The 22211-nt window shown below is 48.7% G+C and overlaps 1 protein-coding gene across 1 annotated transcript; it reads right to left on the minus strand.

The window, feature by feature from the left end:
- Nucleotides 1-20259: 20259 nt before the first annotated feature.
- On the minus strand, nt 20260-21850 carry LOC130537609 (eukaryotic translation initiation factor 4 gamma 1-like). The gene is made up of 5 exons (XM_057054521.1): nt 21281-21850; nt 21076-21197; nt 20894-20978; nt 20558-20695; nt 20260-20441 (listed from the first exon to the last, which is right to left on the minus strand). Exons 1-5 carry the CDS (start codon nt 21687-21689, stop codon nt 20293-20295), a joined length of 903 nt encoding a protein of 300 aa, XP_056910501.1. The 5' UTR covers nt 21690-21850; the 3' UTR covers nt 20260-20292.
- Between the last annotated feature and the right edge of the window lie 361 nt (nt 21851-22211).

Here is a 22211-nt window from a genome sequence, read left to right on the forward strand (position 1 = left end):
GCGGACGACTGCAGTGTCATTGTGAAGCCCTCTTCATGAAAGGAATTACTGTAATTATGTTTTATTCATCATCAGCCGGCTTGATGTCGCAGGATGGCGGATCTCAGATGAGGGAACATTCGATCCTGCTCCATCGGAGCCACGACAGAGAGGCCTCGAATGCACTTGGGCGGGATTTTCGAGCACGGTCCAGATCTGCGTTTCTTGAGGTGTCCCGCAGCGGCGGTCCTGCCTCGGGCTCACCGCTCCGGGTTTTCCTCCCATCCCCCTTCGTTTACCCCTGCGCTAATGTCAATTTTCCCGAGATGATTGAAATCCCATTTTCGCCCACCGGAAAAAGCTAATGAAGCTAACCGTGATGGAGCCCTTTACACCAAAGTGAAGATTGTCATCTGAAAACGTGTTTGCATGATTGCGCGTGTGGGTTTTCCCCACCTTGATGGGAACGTCTCCCCCTGCAGATTCCTTCCAATTCCAAGCAAACACACAAAAGACAACATAAGAAATAGGAACAAAAATGATGCGGGAGGATAGCGCAGTGTCCATTGTTAGATTCCGGCTCTTTATGTAGAGAAAGCCTTCCGTTGCCATGGAAACACAGGTAGGAATAAAATGAGTACTTCACGGCAACATTCCCAACCACAAACACAAACATCTCACCCGTCACATAGAAGGACACACTTCCAAACTTTGACTTGCCTTAGACCGCCCAGAAGACCTTCAGAGCAGTGCTGAGGTACCCTTGAGCAAGGCACTGAACCTGCATGTGGTGGCCCCGCCTTCCTGTTCCCTCCCCGTGACCCCGGAAGGATAAAGCGGTTAAGAGACGAGGAAAAGCCAAGATTTTCCTCATTTTACAGTTAATTGTTTCGACTTTGTTGAGCAGCAAAAAGTGACGCGGTCGATGGGAAATCAACCCCACAGGGCGGAGAACCGCGGAGGCTGATAACGCCAGATAACTGCGTCCTGCTCTGTCCGGGGACGGGCGGAATCATCAGAGGAAGTTTTATGAACGGACGCATGCGGTGAATCCAAGAGCAAATAAATTCCGTCGTATTTCAAAAAGTCCCTAAAAAGTGCAGCGTGTGTGTCCAGAGCCGCCGCCGCCGCCGCCGCCCGAGATTCAACCTTGAGGTCCCACAACGCGCCACCTCAGAAAGCAATTTCCTCCATGAATCAGACCCGGGACTGGCTGGAATCACGTGTGCCATCTGTTAACAGCGGGAACACATGCACGCTCGCGCGAAGGCGCCGCGGCATCAATCACCATCCGGAGAGTTTTTAATAGGAAACAGAACCGCGTAATAAATAACACAAGTCGAGCGTATACTGTTACTAATGATCTTTAGATTAGCTATTATGAGGAGCAGAAGTGTCGGGGAGTGACTTAATTATTCTCCGTGGATGTTTGGGCCGCGGCGTCCAGAAATGGGACCGTTGGAGGGAGAAGGATTCTTAATGCCACTTAAATGTGTCGCGCGCGCTTCATGTGGGGGGTTTAAGGCCCGTTTGCTCGAATGTCAGGGGGTCGTTTGAGGATGGTTCCGTGGGGAGCGGCAGGAAAAGTCCAAAGATGTTCGGCCGTTCTTTCCTTTTATTCCGGGTCTGCCCAGGAGGCGATCGAGCGGATTAAAGTGCAGGAAAATGCAACTAAAATCCCACTAATGTGACTTCTCCATGCACGCTTGTGTCTCGACGGGTAACGGAGGACTTACGGGGACCTCGGAAGTTATTCCCTTATTAGCGCAACACTTAGCGCCCGTTATAAACCCGGGAATGCCACTTTCAGCAGCCTGACAGAGTGAATGAAACTATTTTCTCTGAGAGAACAGTCAGTGTCATTCTTCTCCCCCTCTGTTCCAACTGAACGCGTCGCACGGCTGTCGCTCGTAGCGCTTTTCAAGCACGCTGTTAGCATCGTCGCTGGGCGAGAGGGAGCGATAACAATTATTGACTGAAGGCGCGGGGAGACGCCATATAAGACGGGGGGATTTTATTCCATCGCATGGAAAAACACTGGAGAGAATGATGACTTTATTGAAAGTGTCATGTGACTGTAGTTCACTCCAGCAATCTTCTCCTCCTCCTCCTCCTCCTCCTCCTCCTCCTCCTTCCCCCACATCCGCTGGGACCGTCCGGAGCACAGAGAAATGAGAACTTCTGTTTTTTTTGGCACGTAAATGTTGGGCTCTTTTCCTCTTTTTGTGTTTTGCGCGCTAATATGTTGCTGTTTTTGTTGGTTATCTTTAAACGTTCACGCTAACGTGGAAGACGCGTGACGCAGGGAAACAGTCACGACTGGAAACAACAGGAGATGAAGAGCAGCCTCCTCGTCAGTTCTGAAGGTTCCTTCGTTAAAAAAAAGAGCACTGATGATGTTCTGAAACATTTATGAAGACATGTTTCTCTCAGATCAAAGAGATCAAAGCCAAAATTCTCTTTATTTGCATCAAACTGCTCGTGCAGTTACTATTCAGGGTGTTCAGCTGACAGAAATCACAGGAAAAAGTAGTTTTTATATCTATTTTTATAGCAGATGCAAAAGACCCTTTTCCTTATATTTACACCAAACCATCATCAGCACTCGCTTTGACTTTGCTTTGATCCTCTATTAAATTTGAATCGTGACGTCAGTGACCTTGGATGCTGACCAGTTCTCTGCTGATCGTGATAAAATGGGGAAACCTTTTTCTTTTTTTTTTTCCGTCCCCCAATCTGACGCCGTTAACTGAAAACGGCCGCACCTCGTCAGCACTCCCGTCCACGCCGCCGCTAATTCAATTAAAAGCTCTGTGTGATGACACAATGGAGCGGCCGAGATCATTCCCAGCGTGGACAATGTAGTTCATAATTAACATCAGTATCTCCCACTCTGCCCGTTCCAGAGGAGCCGAGTGTGAGCGGGAGCCGCCGGAACGCCATAAAAATGCTAATCTCGTTCACCTGGCTAATGCAAATCGCCTCGGAGGTCAAGCTAAATCCAGGACTGTTGGATCATCGCGGACTTATTTCAGTGTTTCTGCCGCTGCCGACGGAGGAAGCGGCAGGTTCCCGTGTGTGGACACGGGTGTCATCGAGCGGTCATCGACGGGCTGCCCCACCGGTCATTACAACGTCATTTTTTTGCGTTTCTGAGTGTTTTTTTTTAACGGGGGGGGGGGGGGGGGGGCTGGTCTGAGCAGCACCGGCGTTAGCTGTGAGGGAGACGAAACGACGTTGACGATGGGTTGTTGACGACCGTCCGTGACGTGGTTCTCACCTTCCCCTCCCCTCGTGTCCGTTTGGCTCCGTGTCCACGTGCCCCCCCCCCGCAGTGATGGCATCCAGCTCCATCTTCTCCAGTTGCTTCCCTGAATTGCAGATGACTCACCAGCACTTTGGCTCGGCTGTCTCTTCCCATCAGCCTCCATTTTTGCCCCCATCATAATGGAGCTAATGTTCAGCTCTGCGGACAGCTAGCAGCGAGGCTTCGGGCCTTATGCAAACTTTATGATGGCGAGACCATCGTCTGCTTCGCGCACCGTGCAAACGCTGTGGCGTTCAGACGTGCACTTACGGTAACCCTGATTTATGATGAATTATTGATGATCAACAGGGTCGGGCATTGCATTTAGTGCTCCCCTGTGGGGTGATGTGGGGGCTTCCTGCTGCATCTGTATTCATAATATCATCACCGACCAGCAGACGCTCACAGGAGGCAAATTACTGTCAAGCACCGGGCTTGGACCCGAATACTTTAGCTCGATTAAGGTGTTTTTCTTTTTTTCTTTTTAGAATTTCTTGCCTTATATTCTTTCAGCTTCCTAATTTTCCTTTGACCTTCGGGGTTAGCGTTAGCATTAGCAGGAGTCATTTGCAGACAGAACAGAGGTGAGAGCCCTGACAGAGCCCGCTGGACTCGTTGAAGCGGTTAGTTAATTTTGTAATTAACCCTCCTCATCCTCCAGGTTTATGTCCACATCCCAGGCCAGTCAGCTCACTCATTTATCCAGGAGAGCTACAAATTTATTGTTTTTCCTCCTTTTTCCGGGGTTTAATACGCAAAGAAGAAAACTACATTGGGGCAATTACCAGCATAAAAGGCCGAGACATTGGAGCAAATTTGAATATCAAATGTGGGGAACGTCCTAATTATTAAGTGCTCTGTCACAGCGGCACGGCGCTAACATGAAGTCTGTCCAAACTGCTCCAAAAGGCTGGAACGGGTCCTCGTGACTGTCCAATTATCACGCAGACGCAGCCCCCCTCTGTCATCTAATATTCGTATTAGTGGACCGCCGGCTCCTTCCGTTCATGGTCGCCTTTGAATTCAGGCTCACACTCCATTTGAACATTTTTGTTGCCATGATTGGCCTTCATTGGCCACCAAGCAGCGTTTTTTTTTCAAGCTTTATCTTATTTTAACACTGATTTCAACCAGAACAAGTCTTCCTTTTTCATTTGTGCTGGAAATCTTTCCGTCTACTGTCCAAGTTGCTTTACGTTTTGGCTAAAGCTGCTTTTATTATTAGCGTTAAAGGCTCCCGCTGGCAGCGAGTTAGCGGTGTTTCGCGTGCCGCTGCGACGCGGAGCCTTAAATCTTCTCGCAGGTTGCAGCCAGATGGTCCGTGCGTGGGCGTCTCCTCGGAATCGAACAGTTTGCTGAGGTCAGAACGGTGTCACGCTGTTTACTTTCTAATATCCCTGCAGATGATGCTCAGGCGAGCGCTCCGGAAGAGGAAAACTGGTTCCGAGGCGAACTCCCGTGTCTCACGGAGCCGCCCAGTTTATGTCGAGCATCACGCAGACAACAGGCGAAACAAGGAAGCGTTTACACCGGAGATCCATTAAGGCGGCGCATGAATATTGGATAAATACACGTTCTATTAGTTCTTTTTCCTGGCACGGCAGCGAGGGACGCCTCTGTTGTGATGGCGGCGGTGCTGCGCGTGTGTTCCCGACTCATTTTCTCCATGGCTCCCCCTCATGAGATATTTACACGGCCATCTATTATGGATCGTGATCTGATTGAAGCTGAGTGTTCCCGTCATGTCCCCCCGGTGAACCCGCCGCACCAGCACCGGCTTTGAGAGGACAACAGACTCCGTCCGTGTGTCGACAGCCTGTTTTCCTCCAGAATGAGCGTAAAACACGTCAACAGCGGGGGAACTGCTGAGTCAGTGGAGCCAGTGGAGACGTGGAGATCTGCTGCGTCTCCAAACCCAGAACAGCCTCATCGGCTGGAAACAGCAGTATTTCTAAACAGGCCGTCTGTTCCAGCTGAGCCTTAATCCCAAACAAGCACCCAGATTTTTAATTCTCCACTTTGTTCACTTCCTCCTCAGTGTTGTAGCTGCTCAGATATCACGTGAAAGCCTCGTAGAGGTGGAGCTCCATCCATGCAGCTGCTGTCGGACTCTGTGCTTTATGTCTCGTGCATCGGCCTCTTCCTTTCTGACTGGGTCCATGAAAAAGAGTTTGGAACGGTTGTCAACAATTCTGAGAAATGAGCAAAAGACAGGAAATAAAATTCAATTAAGGAACTGTTTGTCCAGGAAGTCCAATTCCCCTCTCACTTACTCAGAATAAACACCAAAGAAAACAGAAAATCGGATGAAAACTAGTAACTATATCATGCTGATGAACATTTATATGTAAGTTTATATTGGGTAAATGACAAAAAAACCCAAAACAAACCTGTGAGATCGATAGAAAATCCTTAATTCTCAGGCGAAAGTTGGGTTTGGATCCGATCCTGCGTTCCTTGGCAGTAAAGAACAAAGGTTCCCTTTGAAAATGAGGCCAAATATATTTCATACATTCCTCCACTGCTGTGACCATGTAGGACACACACACACACACACACACACACACACACGCGCACACGCACACACACACACACACACACACACACACACACACACACACACACACACACACACACACACTCTCTCTCTCTGACCACTCACTGGTGGTCCCTCTGATGCTTGACCTCCTCCGTTCATGTCAGCGCTCTGCCTCCAGTCATTATTCCCCCTCTCCTCACATCTCTCTTTTCGTTCCCTCTCTTCCCTGCTTGTTGTTTTTCATTCTGTCACCCGCTCTGTGTTCCTCGCCGACCCCTCGTTGATTTGCAATTCCTTCTGTTGCCCGGCCCCTCCGGGCCCTCCGGGACCCGTCACTCCTCTCGCACCCAGCTTTCTCTAACGGTGAATTATGGTTATGAATCAAAAAGGTGCCCTGTCAGAAGCGCTGCCCAGATCCAGAGCAGAAAAACAAATTTTAGATCACATTTCATGGAATTTCTTCTTCGGTCGTCATGGCGGTCCTGGTCCGAGTCCTCGGCCATACAGCTAAACTGACGTAGCATGAAAAACAAAGATCTTCAGTATTAGAGTGAATAAAACTCACTTGCAGGAACCATCTCAACAGCCTTGAAGCTAAGGTTCCTAGCGTCTCATCCGTTAGCCAATGAATCATCATTTACAGCTCCAGATTTAGTTTGTCGTAAATCTGGAGCTCTAAATGAGAAATGATGGTTATCTGCCAGGGTTGCGTTCAGGTGCCTCTAGCTTCTTTGTGCTCTGCTATAATTGACTCCACCCAGCCGCAGTGTTGACAGCTTGACCTTTGACTCCAACTCCTCCGGCGTAACGATGACCCGACCTTTCAGGACGGGCGCAGTCGCCGGGATCCTAACCACTTCATGACTGATGCCCCTCCGCCGTTCTCATTTACTCTGCCGAACCGTCGCTGTTCCCGTTTCAGGAGGCAGGTTCGACTTTGCGTCGCCCGACTAAAATTAGCACCTTATTTACCTCATTCGGTGTACCACGAGGAAAAGCTGCGCTAAAGGTGTGGAGGAAGTGAAAAAATAATAATACAGCCTGAAGGTGTACGTGAGAGGCGCTAACTAGCATTCTGTGGATAAAACCGTCTGGAAAACAAATCGGAATAAAACCAAAATTCCGAAAAATGTCACATGGTTCACACCTGACGCCGATCTGGCAAAGACAACAGTCTCCGTCTGATTCCTGCGGCGGGGAATTGAGCCCAAACCCATCAGAGTGCGGAGGTGCTTTGATTTTCCTCTCATCTTTCCCACCTCCTCCTCCTCCCCTTTCATCACTTCTGCCTTCTCGGGCACCTCCCTCGCTCTCTCTGCTGTCTCTTTGCCCCCCCCCCCCCGCTGTCCTGCTGTCACCTCTCACTTCTGGAATAATGACAGCCAGCTGTCAGCACCACGCCACCCCCCACTGACCGCTGCCATGTGCCGGCGGCGGCGCAGATGCGATCACTCACAGAGCGCTCCTCTGGACGGGTGCGGAGCTGGATCGGGCCCGTCTGAGACGCTGCTTGTTCGCCTTTATTTATTCATCGGCTCCCTTCTTTGGCGCTGTTGCTGATGCTTCTGGGTTGTTTTTGTGTTCAGCCATGTGCGTCTGCCTCCTAATGATTTAGAACCATAAGAAAAATATATGTGGAGCTAATTTTCTCCTGCAGCTCGAGGCAAATCATCATTTAATCATTAGACCTGTCAGTTTAATTAGAGCAGAAAAAAGGTTTATATATTATTCAGGGCTTCTAATTCTGGGCTGAAGCTTTTGTGTCTGTCTTTAACCAGGGTTGGCTCACTTATCATGACAGGCGCTAAAGCTAAAGTAGCCACGGGAAGAAATCGGCCTTTTGAGAGTCATTGAGAGTGAAATCGGCCTTTTATTTCAGACATTTGAGTCACATTGAAACGCTACCGTTCTCTGCTCGGACGAACGTGCGCTGGCCGTCTTTTTCAGCGACCATTTTCAATTTGAGTGATTGTTATCTGAGGGTAAAGTTAACCGGCCCTGCAGCGGAGTGATGAATTGGTCCATATTGAAGGGCTATTAATCAGCATCCTCCTCCGGCTGTCAGTGCTGGGATCCTCTTATGGAACCAGGCTCCAGAAAAGAGCAGAATCTGAATATCATAGAGCAAACTTTACCATTATTATGACAAAATATGGAGCTGAAGTGGAAAAAAAGTTCTGTTTAAGTGGCAAAAAGTGGAGTTAGAATGGCAACGGAGTCTCCTTAATCTTCTGGGCGCGGTAGTTCAACTCCCAGGCGTTACCCTCCTCCTGATGAGCCTCTTCAAGCTGTTGGCATCATCCAGCGCTCTGATTTGAAGCTGTACAGTGAATCTGACATCTCCACAGACCCCTGAAGCCCTTGGGAGCCTGCATGCCTGTTCCATCTCTCCCCTGACTGTCCCCTCATCTTCCTCTCCTCCTCCTCCCCCTCCCCCTCCTCCTCCTCCTTTGTGTTATTTGCCGGCATTTGTGACTCGTGGCGTTGGCTTGACTTTCCCCTTTCAACAGCCCCGGTGCAGGTTTCCGCAGCCACATTAATCTCTGCTTAATGGGATCAGTCTGATTAACTCTCCTCGTGTTTTTTAAGTCTGACTCATTGTTCATTTAATTGGATTCTTCGCTCCCCTGTTTCTTCATCCATCGTCATTCAAACAGATGTGAGCCAGAAGAGAAGACAGATGTGGAAGAGCTGATCCGTCAAATATGTGTCGCGGGTCTAGTGTGGGTTTGTTGCTGTTCATGATGCCGCTGCTCCGGGTGGGCTTAGCATTAATGGCCCAGTTGCTAAAAAAATAGATTATTTCAATCAAGTGTAACAGTAGCAGGAACAACTGCCTTTAACAGGAAGAAACCTTGAGCAGGACCAGGATGGAGGGGGCTGTCCTGTCTGTTGCCTGGGTGAAAGAGGAGAAGGGAGAACAGGGAGGGGGTGTCATTTTGCACGACAGTAATTATAGAGAATCAGGAGTCGTAGCATCGATCTCAAGGACCCGTCTTTGACCCTGAGTGTGGGTTCTTCATGAAATGTGTGCAAACATGCTGTTATTGGTCATTTTAGGCTTCCTGGCTGGACGCTGTAAGTTATCAGTAGATTTAATTAAGGTTTCCTGATGTAAATGCACATTACAAGCTGCAGAAATGCACTAATAAGCTAAGCAAATGAGACGAATAGCTGGAGTCGTTGCCATAGCAGCCCTCAAATGTGTTTATAATATCGGATTATGTAGCTTTGGGGAAAAAAGCTACATTGTCGACCTACTTAAGAGATTCTGTAGTTTTAATCAGAGCAGAATGTTATTGTGTTGTGATCTTTATCTCTTTCAGACAGAAATTCAATGCAAAACACATCAGATTCTAATCTCCAGGGTAAACAATGTGTGTGAAGAGAGAGCACTCTTATCTGGATGCCCCCACACTCTGATAAATGCCCTCGGTGTCTGTAATCTGCCCCCCAAAACGGACACACGAGATTTAAATCACAGGCCTGACAGTGAGGCGCAAGGCAGCGAACACGGGCGCGGTGTCAGCCGCCGGGGCCCTTTATCTTCCCCGCCTCACCTTTCCCCCTCACCTCTGTGGTCTCTCGCCCCGCGGGGGCCATTAGTCATCTCTGGCCGCGGGAGCGAGGCCGTCAGGGCGCGTTGGCTCGCGGCCCCGCGGGACGGGAGGTGTCAGCAGAAAGAGCAGTGCTCACTGTAGAAAGATGAAGAAGAAGAGATAAAGTAGGACGAGGCTGAAGATGGATCGAAGGGATTAAGATGTTGTTGATGATAACGAGGGTTGCGGTGTTGCTTGGCCACCACGGGGGGCTACAGCAACAAGGGGAAATAAACTCAGATTTATTTAGCAACATGAGCGGGGGGGGGGGGGGCACACTACATGCACTGAAAAGTGCTCACAAAAAATATGAAAAATTGATTTAAGCCTCCTGCTGCAGGCTTGGATAATGTGTCTGAAAAAGCAGACCTGCCAGAGAGCAACATTCCGTCTGAGGGTGTTTGTTTTTCCTAAACTCGGAAGCTGAACGCTCACAGTAGCCAATTTCCTCCTCGGCTATGCCGGCGTGAGAGTGAAAATAGGAGCGTGGCAGCTGAAGAGGCTCCGTATTTCACCGCTGTTCTGCTTCCTCCTGAAACAGCTCAAAGCCGTCGCGCGGGGCAACCGCGCACTTTTTTAGGCGTCTCCACCATGATAGCCGCAGACACGCTAACGACAGCGTCACCTTCAGCCAGTGTGGAACGGTTGTCTCCATGTCTGGATTCCTGGGTCACCTCTGTGGATATTTACAGTGGTTGTCCAAGCTTTAAAGAGGGCGAGAACCGCTGCTCATTCCCGTCACGCCGTCGTGCCGTTTCCTTCCTGACCAATCAGACGGCTCAGAAGCAAATTGGCCGCCACCATTAGAGGGATCTCACAGGATCGAGTGCAGCTCACCTCATTTTCCGGACGACGAGCCCGATGATGTTTTTTCTCATCACTTCTAAAAACTGCTGCACCCCCCCCCCCCCCCCCCCCCCACACACACACACACACACTCACAAAAACCAACATGTTTTGTTTTCTGGCATCAACATGCACGTTTCAGTCAACAAGGCTGCATTTTTAACGAACATTAATATTAATTTGTTTGTGTTGTTTCTGTTCAAACGTCAGTTGTTGTTCTTCTCGGTGATTCCGGAACAGGAGGAGCTCTCCCACAGCCGCCGCAGGAAAAGACGTTATTGTTCCGAAATCGTGACCGATGTTCGGTCAGAGGCGCTCCGCTGTGTCCTGTTTACTGTTGTTTGTGGAGCCGAGGTAACAAACATGCTCCATCCCAGCGCACCAGCCTGAGCTTCAAGGGTTATTTGGTCTTTGGTCTTTCCGAGTCGCTCAAAGTTTAGCGGGAGGAGGCGAATCGGGCAACAATGCGTCACTATTTCTGTGGTGACCCCCCTGTTTTAGGGGAAGAATTAACCCCCCCGCTGGGCGCCCCCCCCCCCCCCGGAATATCGGCCCGCTCGTCGCCAGTTGTCCTCTTGTTCTCTTAATTGCCTCATTGTAGCGGTTGTTTTCGTTTTAATTTTGTTTCATTGCATTAAGACAAAAAAAAACAACCCAAAGTAGAAATATTCAATTCCCCACCCGGGGGAGCGCGACAACGTCACCAGACGCGTGTTAACAAGACGCCTGATAACGACCTATTGACCTTTGCCCTTGTAAATTTAGCTTGTTACCTTCACTCGTGCACTTTTGCAGCTCCTCTAAACTGCTCGCCCAGGCCGGATCGTTGAAGTTAAATATCCCATCGGACGTCCATCCATCACGTAACACTCGTGTTCCAGGTAAAACGCCGTTAGCAAGAGGTCACGGTGCCAATGGGTAATTTGCAGCACTTAATAAAGCAAATTGGCGGCGGGACAAAGTTGACGGTGAATATAATTATCTGAAGTCGGCTCGTGCGAGATGCTGTAGCCGACTTTAATGTCCGCCGGGCGAACGTGCGCGTTTCACTTGGCTCATTGTAACAGATCAAGTCTCTCTCTCCTTCCACAGCAGCATCTCTGCATTCTGTTGGCGTTATTTGTATTCCGGCCGCTTCGCAGGAGAAGAGAAGCATCACTTTAGGTGCAATGCAGGGAAATGGACAGTTGTTCTTATCTCTGCGCACGCCACGGTGTCGCCACAGGCCGCTGCCGTCCATTGATATTCTGGCTCAGAGGAGCTGCACCCGCCTGATCGGCACAGGGGAGGCGGTGCTTGACAGCCCGGCGCCGGATTTAATTATCTACAGTTTCATCGGAGCAAATAGGCCGATCTGAGGGATCTGGTGGGATTCTGCTGTATATACATAAGAGCTCGTGCAGGAAGCGCACGTGCTGCTAAACAGTTGCATTGGGAGGAGGAAAAGAGAAGCAGGCGCCAGGTTTGGGAGCAGCTTCATCGTTTATGTGGACTGGGAAGGGTCACTGAAGGGTTTTGATGGGAAGCCTTCATTTGAGGGCGTCTGACCACTTTAGAACACCGCTGTTATTATACGGAGAGCCGCGGTCCCACGTCAGCAGGACGACGGGAAAAAAGGGACTTCTGATGAAATTACTGTGGAGCGAAGCGGCGTCCCGCTCCGAATGAAAAACAAACAGAATAAAGAAAATACACAAAGTTTGCTGTGTGCTGCTTCTAAAAGATTGGCCTCAGAAAACCAATGTGTGTGTGTGTGTGTGTGTGTGTGTGTGGTGTGTGTGTGTGTGTGTGGTGTGTGTGTGTGTGTGCGTGAGTGTGTTTGTGTGTGTGTGTGTGCGTGAGTGTGTGTGTGTGTGTGTGTGTGTGAGTGTGTGTGTGTGTGCGTGAGTGTGTTTGTGTGTATGTGTGCGTGAGTGTGTGTGTGTGTGCGTGAGTGTGTGTGTGTTATATTTTGGACACTAACATGGGGATTCAGTGGGACCTGCTGAGGTTTGTTAGCTTGAGGCTAATTTAATAATTAATCCATTCAAGTGACTGGATCCAATGAGTCGTAAACATGGTGCATAGACGGTCATAAAATCGAATAATTTGACGTAATGAGATTGTTGTCATCTGATCTGTTGTATTTGCCCTCATGGCTTAAAGAACAACCCCGGCGTTCCGCTTTCACTCCATTCATCGGATTTGCTGCAGACTTCACACATCGAATCAAACTTCCTTATTTTCTTTTTTCTTTCTTTTCTTTTTACATATGTGCAGATGTTTTGCATGACAAAATGCATGATTTTTTTATTATAGTGGGTCTCCGTGCACGAGGGCGTTGAAGTAGCACTGAGGAATCAAGGTGTGTTAATCCGATCTCTCATAATCGGATTACCGCTGACATCTGATTAAACAGATCAATTTACGCTGTTCACACGATCACTTAAATAATCTGATAACTCCAATAATCGGATAAACATATGTATGATCACGTAAACGGGCCCAGTGTAAAGTCAAACATGTCTGCCCCCCCTCCCTATAAACCTGGTCCTGTTCAAGGTTTCATCCTGTTAGAAGGATGTACCCGACCCATGGAGCGGACAATGCCTGGTCTTAAAGCCCAGTGAACCCCCCCTTCACACACACACGCACACACCCGCACACACACCACACACACACACACACACACACACCACACACACACACACACACCACACACACACACACACACACACCAAATGGGACTTTGGGGGTAATAAATAAAGAGCAAAAAAGTTGCCGTCCCAGTGCTAACTGTAGGGGAGACAAGTTGAGTGACAGCGCGTCCCTACTGTCTCTGGACGGTCATCCTGGAACTGTCTCCGTCCTGCCAAGCCGGCGAAGTCCTAAGATCCATTCACAGCGGCTGAGCCGGCAGCTTAGGCAGTCAGGGATTATCAGACGGCACTTTCAGCCTCTTAAGCAACAGAGCTGCAGCCGACAGCATGCAGACAAACCCAAGACAAAGGAGGCGGTGCCAGGACGGCCGTAATCACCGGGACTTAGCTAAATGTCAGTCAGCTTGTGCATTGTCGATGCAACTTTTATGAGCCTTTGTTCCCGTTGTTTTCCGTCCATGTTCCCCTTTCAGTCGGCAAAATGGGAAAAGGGCAGAGGAGGGCGGAGGAGTGAAAGGAAAAGAGGAAGATGGTAGAAGAGCCGCCGCCAGCTGCTGCCGGACGGTTGGTGCTAAGCGTTTAATCTCCCACGCCGGGAGAATACAAACCATCTTGTAATCGTCCCCGACCTTGACATGAACAGTAAGGTCACGAGGGAGCTGGGCTACTTTGCATTTCCCTGCAGATGCTCTGCGGCAACACGCAGAACAATTAGTAAACTGGGTAAAAGGGAACTTTCTGCTCCGGCGACAGCGGCGGCATCTCCCCGATCCCTCTGCGGTTGTTACCTGGCACATCCCCACGCCGGCTCCTCCAGCACCCTCCTGGTTCTTAACTTGGTGACAAATGAGGCAGATTATTTCATTCTTGTGCTTCCAGGCATGGAAATAGAAGCAATTAAGTGATTCTGGTCGATCTTTTCACATATTTGCACCAAAAATGTATTTAGGAATAATTCAATGTACGTTTTGCTTGGCTAAACACTGACACCTAAGTCCCTGTTTACTTACAAGTGTTTTTTTAAAGTGTGTGATGGAGTGTGTTTTCGGCCCCGGGTGTAATTAAAGGATCCCCCCCCCCACCCCCACAACAACAGCGCTTTACCTCTGTTATTGAATATGCTGAGAGTTGAGATATGATTATACTCTGGGCAAATTCAATTTGTGTTTTCAGCAGTTTGATTAGAAAGCCCAGAGTGGCTCCTTTTTAAGTGAAGCCAGAGGGAGATTTTTAGCTTTATTGTGGAGAGGAAGGATGGAAATGACCCCTCTTCTCACCATCTTAATCTCCAAGCAGCAGACACAAGGATTTATGATTTCTATTCTCCTTATTTCCCCTCTATCGCGACATTGCATTTATTTATAGGGGGCAATTTGACATGTTTGGCACCAGAAGAGATGGAACGCTTCCTAATTGAAAGTTTATCACAGCTGCAATACCAAAGTAGAGACAATTAGAGCTCTCAGATGTGCACAAAAACAGAGTTTCTGGCTGAAAATTGTACAGATGTGGCGGCAGAACCACCGCTAAAGTACATAGCAGGACCCTAATCGCTCCAGATGAATACATGTGTGAGCGGCATCTGTTCCCGATGAGCAGGTGGCACTTTATAATGTCACCGTTCCATCAACGCGCGCACGACTGTGTTCAACAGAAGTCGCAAATTGGCATTTATTGGATTTGATCTACTCTACTTTCCTGGGAAAATGCAGCCCCGCTGATCAGGCCTGAACAGAAAAATGGGTATATTAAAGCAAATAAGGGCTAACCTTTAGCTCTCTGCCAAAGACCTGTGGATTGAGAGATCTTCATGTTTGTAAGTATTGATCCAGCCCAACTGAATCACCATCGTATAAATACTGTAAGGTCCAGCACAACATCTGGAGTAACACCTCCATGCTGGGGTAAAAGGGTACCCCTTTGGTACCTGGTTAATGCCTCAGGTGTGAGGGAGCAACTGTCGCTTGGTCTGCTCCTTCAATAGCATCAGCTCAGGGAGCACAGAGGCTAACGGGAAGAACAACGGGTTCCGACTGGGGGAAATCGTCCGGTGTGGCTCAACGTTTACTGACCTTGAGTTGCACGACACAGCAGGACGCAGGCTGGGAAGACAAAGAGAGCAGTTGGTGACAGAGCATCAGTCCTAAAACAACTTATTGGACTGGACTGGAGCGCTGACAGGTGGATGAAGCTAAATTTGGCAGGAGTAGTATGATAAAAAGCTAAGAAAGGCGACGGGGGAGGAAAAATACCACTCAATACTGCGCAGCTGTGTTGTGAAAACCAGTTCACAGTGGGATTTCATCAGACATGAGCAGTTTTAAATCGGCACGTATCGGCTCCAGGCACACACCTCTGATCCTCAGGGAAGGGAGCAATCAGGCCGAATCAGAATCAGGCTTCAACTCAGTATTTATGTTGCCAAGCTAGCCAGTTACGGAAGGTGTATTCCAGCTAGTTAATGTGGCTACAAACATATGAAAATAAACTTTGAATTGGAAATCTGTATCAGACGTCCTGGTGAACGCTGCAACAGCCAGCAGCGAGCTCTAATTAAAGGTGTGTCACACTAACGTCACCTGCACAGGTGTGAGAGGGACAGTCCATGAGGGGGCGCTCTTCCCCCCTGTCTGTGGTCACGTGACCATCACATTCCTCACATATCCATGTGACACTTCTTTGCTACATTAACCCGAAGGCAGGCGGATCCATAAATCCCCCTCTTAGATCACAACAAGAGTGGAGTCCAGTCCATCCCGTGGAGTCAGGAAAGATCAATCCGGAGGGGAGCGTCTGGCTGGATCAGCAGCTTTTCCACTTACTTGAAGTGCAAATAGATTAAATCAGGAGCAGGAAGCTCCGTCCCGCTGCCAGCGTGAGCGGTGGCGATGTGGAGCCTCCTGAGCCGCCTTCCTGCCAGATGTGCACATCTGCAGCGGGTGCGAATGAGTTCAGAGGGATGATGAAAAGAACACCTGTGTGCTTGATTACCAGGAGTCAAGTTTTATTGAGATAGGAAGCGTCTCTTCATTAGCGCAGCGTCGTAACCGCAAACAAAGTCGGAGGTGTTGTTCCTTTTCTTTCCACCTTGAGTATAATTAGTCGCGTTTCTCCGTCAAATTCCGAGTGTTATGCCTCCGAGCAGGTGACAGTCATGACCGGAGGAGCCGTGGGAGTGTTGAGGTGTCCCACTTTATTAAATGTTTGTTAGTTTGACACGCTAGCTTCCTAAAGTTTGCTCCTTTCCCAGCTTCAGAGTTACTTGGCAAAAAAAAGCCAAATAAAACGCGCGAGTTCGTGACATTAAAGCAAAGGTTTGCTGTCCTTGCAGCTCCGTCCTACCCGGAGGAAAGTCCCTGCCGGAGGACCTACTGCGGACGGGGCCGGCAGTGCGCTGTGATGGCGGACACCGGCCGGGCCGAGTGCGTCTGCCAGGAGAAGTGTCGGCCCTCGTTCGTGCCGGTGTGCGGCTCCGACGGCAGGTTCTACGAGAACCACTGCGAGGTGTACCGCACCGCCTGCCTGGAGAGGAGACGCATCTACGTGGTCCACAGCAAGGACTGCTTCTTCAAAGGTACAGTGACTACGAAGGCTGGGGAGGGCCAAACAGGCCAGCAGGGCTCCATCGCCGCGGCCGCACGGCCACTGTTTGGCCTGAATGATGTTCTGACACCTGTGGGGACACTATGGAGCCACGTGACGTCTCCTCCAGGGGGGGTTGGATGGTCTCGCAAGAGAAATCAAAGGCAACTCTTTGTCTGAGGTTTTGAATTTGAGTGTTTTGACGCGTTCATCAGTCACCGTTTTTCTGACAGCCAGCTCTTCGATCAAACCCAACGGCCAGGGGGGCTGGATCCGTTTGCAGTCTGCCCATCAGGACCGTGGCACGTGTCTGTGTGGGTTAGATTACGCACCGATCCAGTCCAAAACATGCTTTTGGGTGTGTGCCGTCCTAAAACGGCTGTGCTGACAGTGTCTCTCGTGTGGTTGTGTTGGGTTCGCCTCCCATGTCCGCCTCATCCATATGCTGGAAGTCACGCGTCGATACAGTGTGATGAGGATCACCAGCTCCCCGTCGTAAATCACCAAGCCGGCCACTGGATCACGCTGATCTTCATTAGCAGAAGTGCGCTCTCAGTCAGCGTTATTGTCCGGCCAACAGTCATCTGGCTTCAGATTTAAAGGCTGCTAGCGTGGATTCATCTCATTTTATGGACCTGATCGCATCCCTCCGTCAGACCTGTTTCCAGATCCCGCGAGCATTCGATGTCTTATAATCCCTCAGCAAACATGTGACTTATATGGAGTGGTTGCTAAGAGGGGACGGGGAAAGATTCCTGGCAGAGCTCGCCATGTTGCTAATTAACATTAGCGATGATGGTTAGGAGCGTCGGATGCTGGGATGTACAGTATGTCTGCATATGTGTCATCGTCTTGGCAGGAGAACAGGGAAGCTGGTGAAACACTTTATTCACTTTTTCTTGATGTCTACTGCTCATCAAAGGCCTGTGGACGTGGACGTGGACGTGGATCTGGGCTGTCGTCGTGGCCCCTTTTTACCAGTCAAACAGCGTCAGCGGGTCCCTGCAGCGATGGCTCAAGTCCCATTTTCAACTCTTTTTTTTTGTTGTTGTTGTCTGGCGTTTCCACTTTCAAATTTGATAAACATAAAAGCCTGGCTGTGGAAGCCAGTTTTCTCCAGCTCGGGGCTGCGGTCAAAGTCACCGTCCCAAATTTGGCAACTTAAGCAGCCGTCGCTCCCGTAAAGTCGTGCGTGAATCAGCCGGTCGGCGCGCCAAGCCTGTGGGGAAACACAAGGGAAGACTGCAGTTTCAGTACGTTCCGACCTTTTCTCTAAATACCGTCACGACTCGTACATACTGGATACTTTCTTTGATAAATAGGCACACGGGCACACATATACAGGAGATCCACGCCTCTTTTTGCCAGAATAAAGCCAAATTGAATTATTTCTGCAGCCGTTGCCACTGCTTGTATGTTCATTTTTCCATGAGATTAGAGGCAGCAAACGGTTCTTCCTTATCACAATCGTTAACCCTACTAGAGTATAAAAGCTGCTGCGGTGTAGCACAACTGGTATTAGTGGTTTAACTGGTTCAGTGTTGGAGCCTCCAGATAATATATGGCAGTGTTGCTCTGCCACTGACATGATGTATTTACACACAATGTGTTTAGCTACTTTAGGCTACGCTAACAATACTTGAAAGGAGAAACTCACTTTAAGGCGCACGAGGAATCAAAACAGGATTAGGGGGGTTTATTACCCCACAAATTTAAATATATTCAAGATGTTTTCTTTGTCAGTGTGTTGATTAGTCGGCGCTGAGGAAAAAGACTTTGAAGAGCGAGCAGCAGCTCTAATGTCTAATTCCAACAACTCAAAGGGGGAACTGCTGCTCTTCAGACTGCTTGAAGCTTGAGTTTCATTCGTTTTTGGGAAAAGAAAGCCGAATGACTCCAGAACAATGATGCATTTTGCACCAGACTCGGATTCCTTTCATTTGTTTGTCTTTACAGGTAAAATGTTCTTAGGTTTTCAGGCTGATGAGGGTTTTTGCAGGAGCCTTTTCTCATCTGATGTGCTGGAACATCCATTTGCTTCTCTTTTAGAAGAGCTTTTATCCTCAGAAAGAGCCAGACAGTTGCGTCCCTCAGACATCAGACGGGTGACTGGTTTCCATTCAGTCAGTCACTTGTCTCTCTAAGGTTGACTGAGCTCAATAATCAGTCAGTAATTCAGGATTCCAGTTGATTCTAGCAGCTAATTCCTGCATTATTTACTATTAGCACGTGTTTGACCTCTCTCCAAATACCACCAGAGGGCCAAAGCCAGCTTCTCTATTTAAGGTAATACTGAAAACATCTTATTGTTACAGTCTGAGTCATTTTTTTTAAAACTGGCTTTTGGAAACATGTAAAAACGACGTGAGTTCTTGTCCAAACCAAACCCAAAAGAAAGATTTTTAAGGAATAAACGAATTAGTGTTAGCATGTTCTCATGTTTGCTGGTTCAGCCCAGGAATACTGTTGTTATCCGTTAAATCACTGCACTTGTTGGACAGGGCTGCTCTGTGTTGGCTCAAACATAAACAGTCAGGAATGTTCTGTCTCCCAGAGCACGTCTCTGCCCGCTTTAGTGCCCGCTAACCCTTCGCCACACCCTGCGACTGAGACCATTAACTCCGTCACACAGACACCGGGATGTCAACCTTCTCGCGAGCGGCAGCCCTGCAGCTTTGTGTGTGCGCGGGCTGGATAAGGTCACCGCCTGGCGCTTCTACAAACCGCCGTGTGTTGTAGCTGCAGCGGCGTTCCCACGTTTCATGATGATGAGGTCACATAAATCAGCCTGGATCAGAAGCTGAAGCAGGTGTGCCGTCACCAATACACACCCTCCACCCTGTAGAACCCCCCCGACAGGCCGCCGTTTGTTACAGAGTGCTTATTAATGAAGCAGTAGCACTTGGCTTCATTATCCCTCCTCAGCGGTCACATGGGTCTGGGCTCATTAAGAGCCCCCCTCCCCCCCAGCTGATTCATGAGGGCGAGGGTATTTAAATGGGTGTCCTGTCCCAGATAGCGATGTCCCCTGGTCCGACTCTGGTCCCCTGCCTCCCTTTATTTGCTCCTTCCCTCCCTCCCCCCACCGGTGTATTTGTGGGACACAGTCAAGGATACTGCGTCAAAACAACGTCACTACGTACAGGTGTAATAATTTATCAAGGTGAAGGTTCCCCTGAAATCTGATCCCTCACGTGCATATAATGGGTTTTTTATAGCTAGTTTTATTTTGTGTGCGTGCGTGTGCGTGTGCGTGCGTGTGCGCGTGTGTGTGTGTGTGTGTGTGTGTGCATGTTTGAGTCCCTCAACAACTGCAAACTGCATATATAATGCCACATTGTGGCACAAGTGCAGAAATTGAACCCCCCCATTTCCATGCCATTACATCAAGCTTGAGTGTAACATTTTAGTATCACTAAAAGAATAAATATAAGAAATACGCTCAAAATATCAGAATCTATTTTACTTTATATAGCACTTTAGTTCATCATTAACCATTCTAATTACTTGGTAGAGATTGGGCTCTTTAGGTAGTTTTAGTGTAAATGTTTATAACTGTCTTGAACATTCAACCTCAATAAACCAAAACTCCATTAGAAAGTAAAACATGATGATCACATCAGGATAAGTGGTGCCAGTTGGGACTATATTACCCAACTTCACTAAAGCATAAATGACATTTAAAGACTTGTATTTGGACATAAATTGTATTTTATTCAAAGACAGGTGATATTGCTGACAATTAAATAATGCAGATTTAAAAAAATAAATGAAAAAAAGATTTTTTTGTGCTCCCCAACGTCAGTGTAACCGTCTGTTCGCCTCGTGCAGCCAGGTATAGAAGTTGTGCAGGGATCCTACAGAGACGGTGGACGACCTCCATTTAAAGAAGGTCTCGTCCTGGATGACTTCTTCATCCAACAGGACATCAAAGAACATCCGCAGCAGACCTACACGGACACACACCAGCAACAATCACAGGAATAAGTCAATAGAAACACACCACTGGCTTCTGAATGTGTAGTTCAAAGTTCAAATGAACAAAGGTGGATAGATGGACCCTCACCATCAGGTTGGTCTATGTGGACCACCAGCTGCTGCAGAACACTCAGGACCACCAGCTGCTTCTCCACATCCTTGATGTACTTCTTTAAGAGGCTGACTCTCTGCAGCAGCTCGTAGGTTCTCAGCGTTTTAACCCCACCTGACAACACAAACACTCTCTTCTCACCACTGTAAAGAACCTGAACACATCTAATCATGGACCATAAAGTGTCCCACACTGGTTCTGTGCTCACATCATGTAAACCAGACGTCTATGTGAGGTAAAACTAATGAGTCATGTTTTTGGACAGAAACAGGCTGAGTTTTCTGCCTCTTTATGACTTTATAGAACACTTACAGTCAACAATGACTGATCGGCCGACTGCTCTGATCAAGGCCCTCACAAACCCGTCTGATGACCTCTGTCTGTTGTTGAGGGTGTTCTGGGAGGGGGGAGAGGAACCTTTGTTAGTTTCATGCCTACAGTCACACTCTCTAGAGAAAAACCCGGTTTAAAGGTCATTCTCGTCTCATCCTTACCTGGATCCACTCCTCTATTTTCTCATTGACGGAGTTCTTCTGGAGGAGACTTTTGAGCGCTTGGTAAACTTCTTCCTCATCCCAGTCCTGTGCTCGTGCCTCCTCCTGGGTCTTGTGTTCAACTGCAAAGAGCAACAAGTAGTGAAAAACCCCATCCAGGTGTTTTAGAAATGCTCCCAATCTTTTGGCTTTTTCAGTTATTTACCTGGAATTTTCCTGAAATCCTTCATCTGGGCTCCTGTGTTCATCTTTTGTTCTTCCAGGTGCAGGAAAGGTTCTCTGTCTTTGGGTCGCCAGGTGTTTCTGATGCTCCTGCATTCATATTTTCCTGGTGACCCAAAAGTTGAGCTGCTGCCCACATGGCACCACTTCTTCCTGTCTCCATAATCACGGCTGGAGTCCTGGCTGAACTTCCCAGGAATCTCTTTTGGATAAAAGGCCTGGCGGCGATCTGCCGGCCTGCCACCACCTCTCCAGAGCATGGTGCTTATCTCTTTCTCTAACTGGAGCATCTCCCTCTCTTCAGCCTGCTTCACCTCTTGGTGAAGCTGCTGAATGGTTTTCGGGCCTTGATCGTTCCTGCGGGGCACCCAGTTGTTCTGAAGGCCACACATGAGATGTGATCAGAATTCAACTTGCAGACTGTATCCATGATTTAACCATCAAAGAGTCTCACCTCTCCTAGGGCCAAAACATCTTGCAACATGAACTTGATTCTTGACGACATCTTCTGTTCCTTCAGGAGTCGGCGTATGTTGCCACAGTGGCTATCGAGTTTAGGCTAAAAGGAAGAAAATAAGAGGAAGAAAATAAGAGTCCCTCTCATACAGTGTGTGTGTGTGTGTGTGTGTGTGTGTGTGTGTGTGTGTGTGTGTGTGTGTGTGTGTGTGTTCCTTACCCTCTCACTCTCAGTGTCCAGGTCTTTACCCACTGTGGTCAGGAGCTTGGACAGACACTCTAGAGACTCCTCACACTCGTCCTGGAGGAGTTTATCTACACAGGTGTGTATGATGCCCACCACGATCATCTTCAGCTTGAAAAGCTCCCCAATGAACCTCACGGTCCCCAGCAAACGCACGCGGGTCTTGTGCCTGATCTGCTCCAGGTCCTTTGAGGGCAGATTTGCATGTATTTAA

This window comes from Takifugu flavidus, chromosome 14, assembly GCF_003711565.1.
Source record: "Takifugu flavidus isolate HTHZ2018 chromosome 14, ASM371156v2, whole genome shotgun sequence".
NCBI lineage: Eukaryota > Metazoa > Chordata > Actinopteri > Tetraodontiformes > Tetraodontidae > Takifugu > Takifugu flavidus.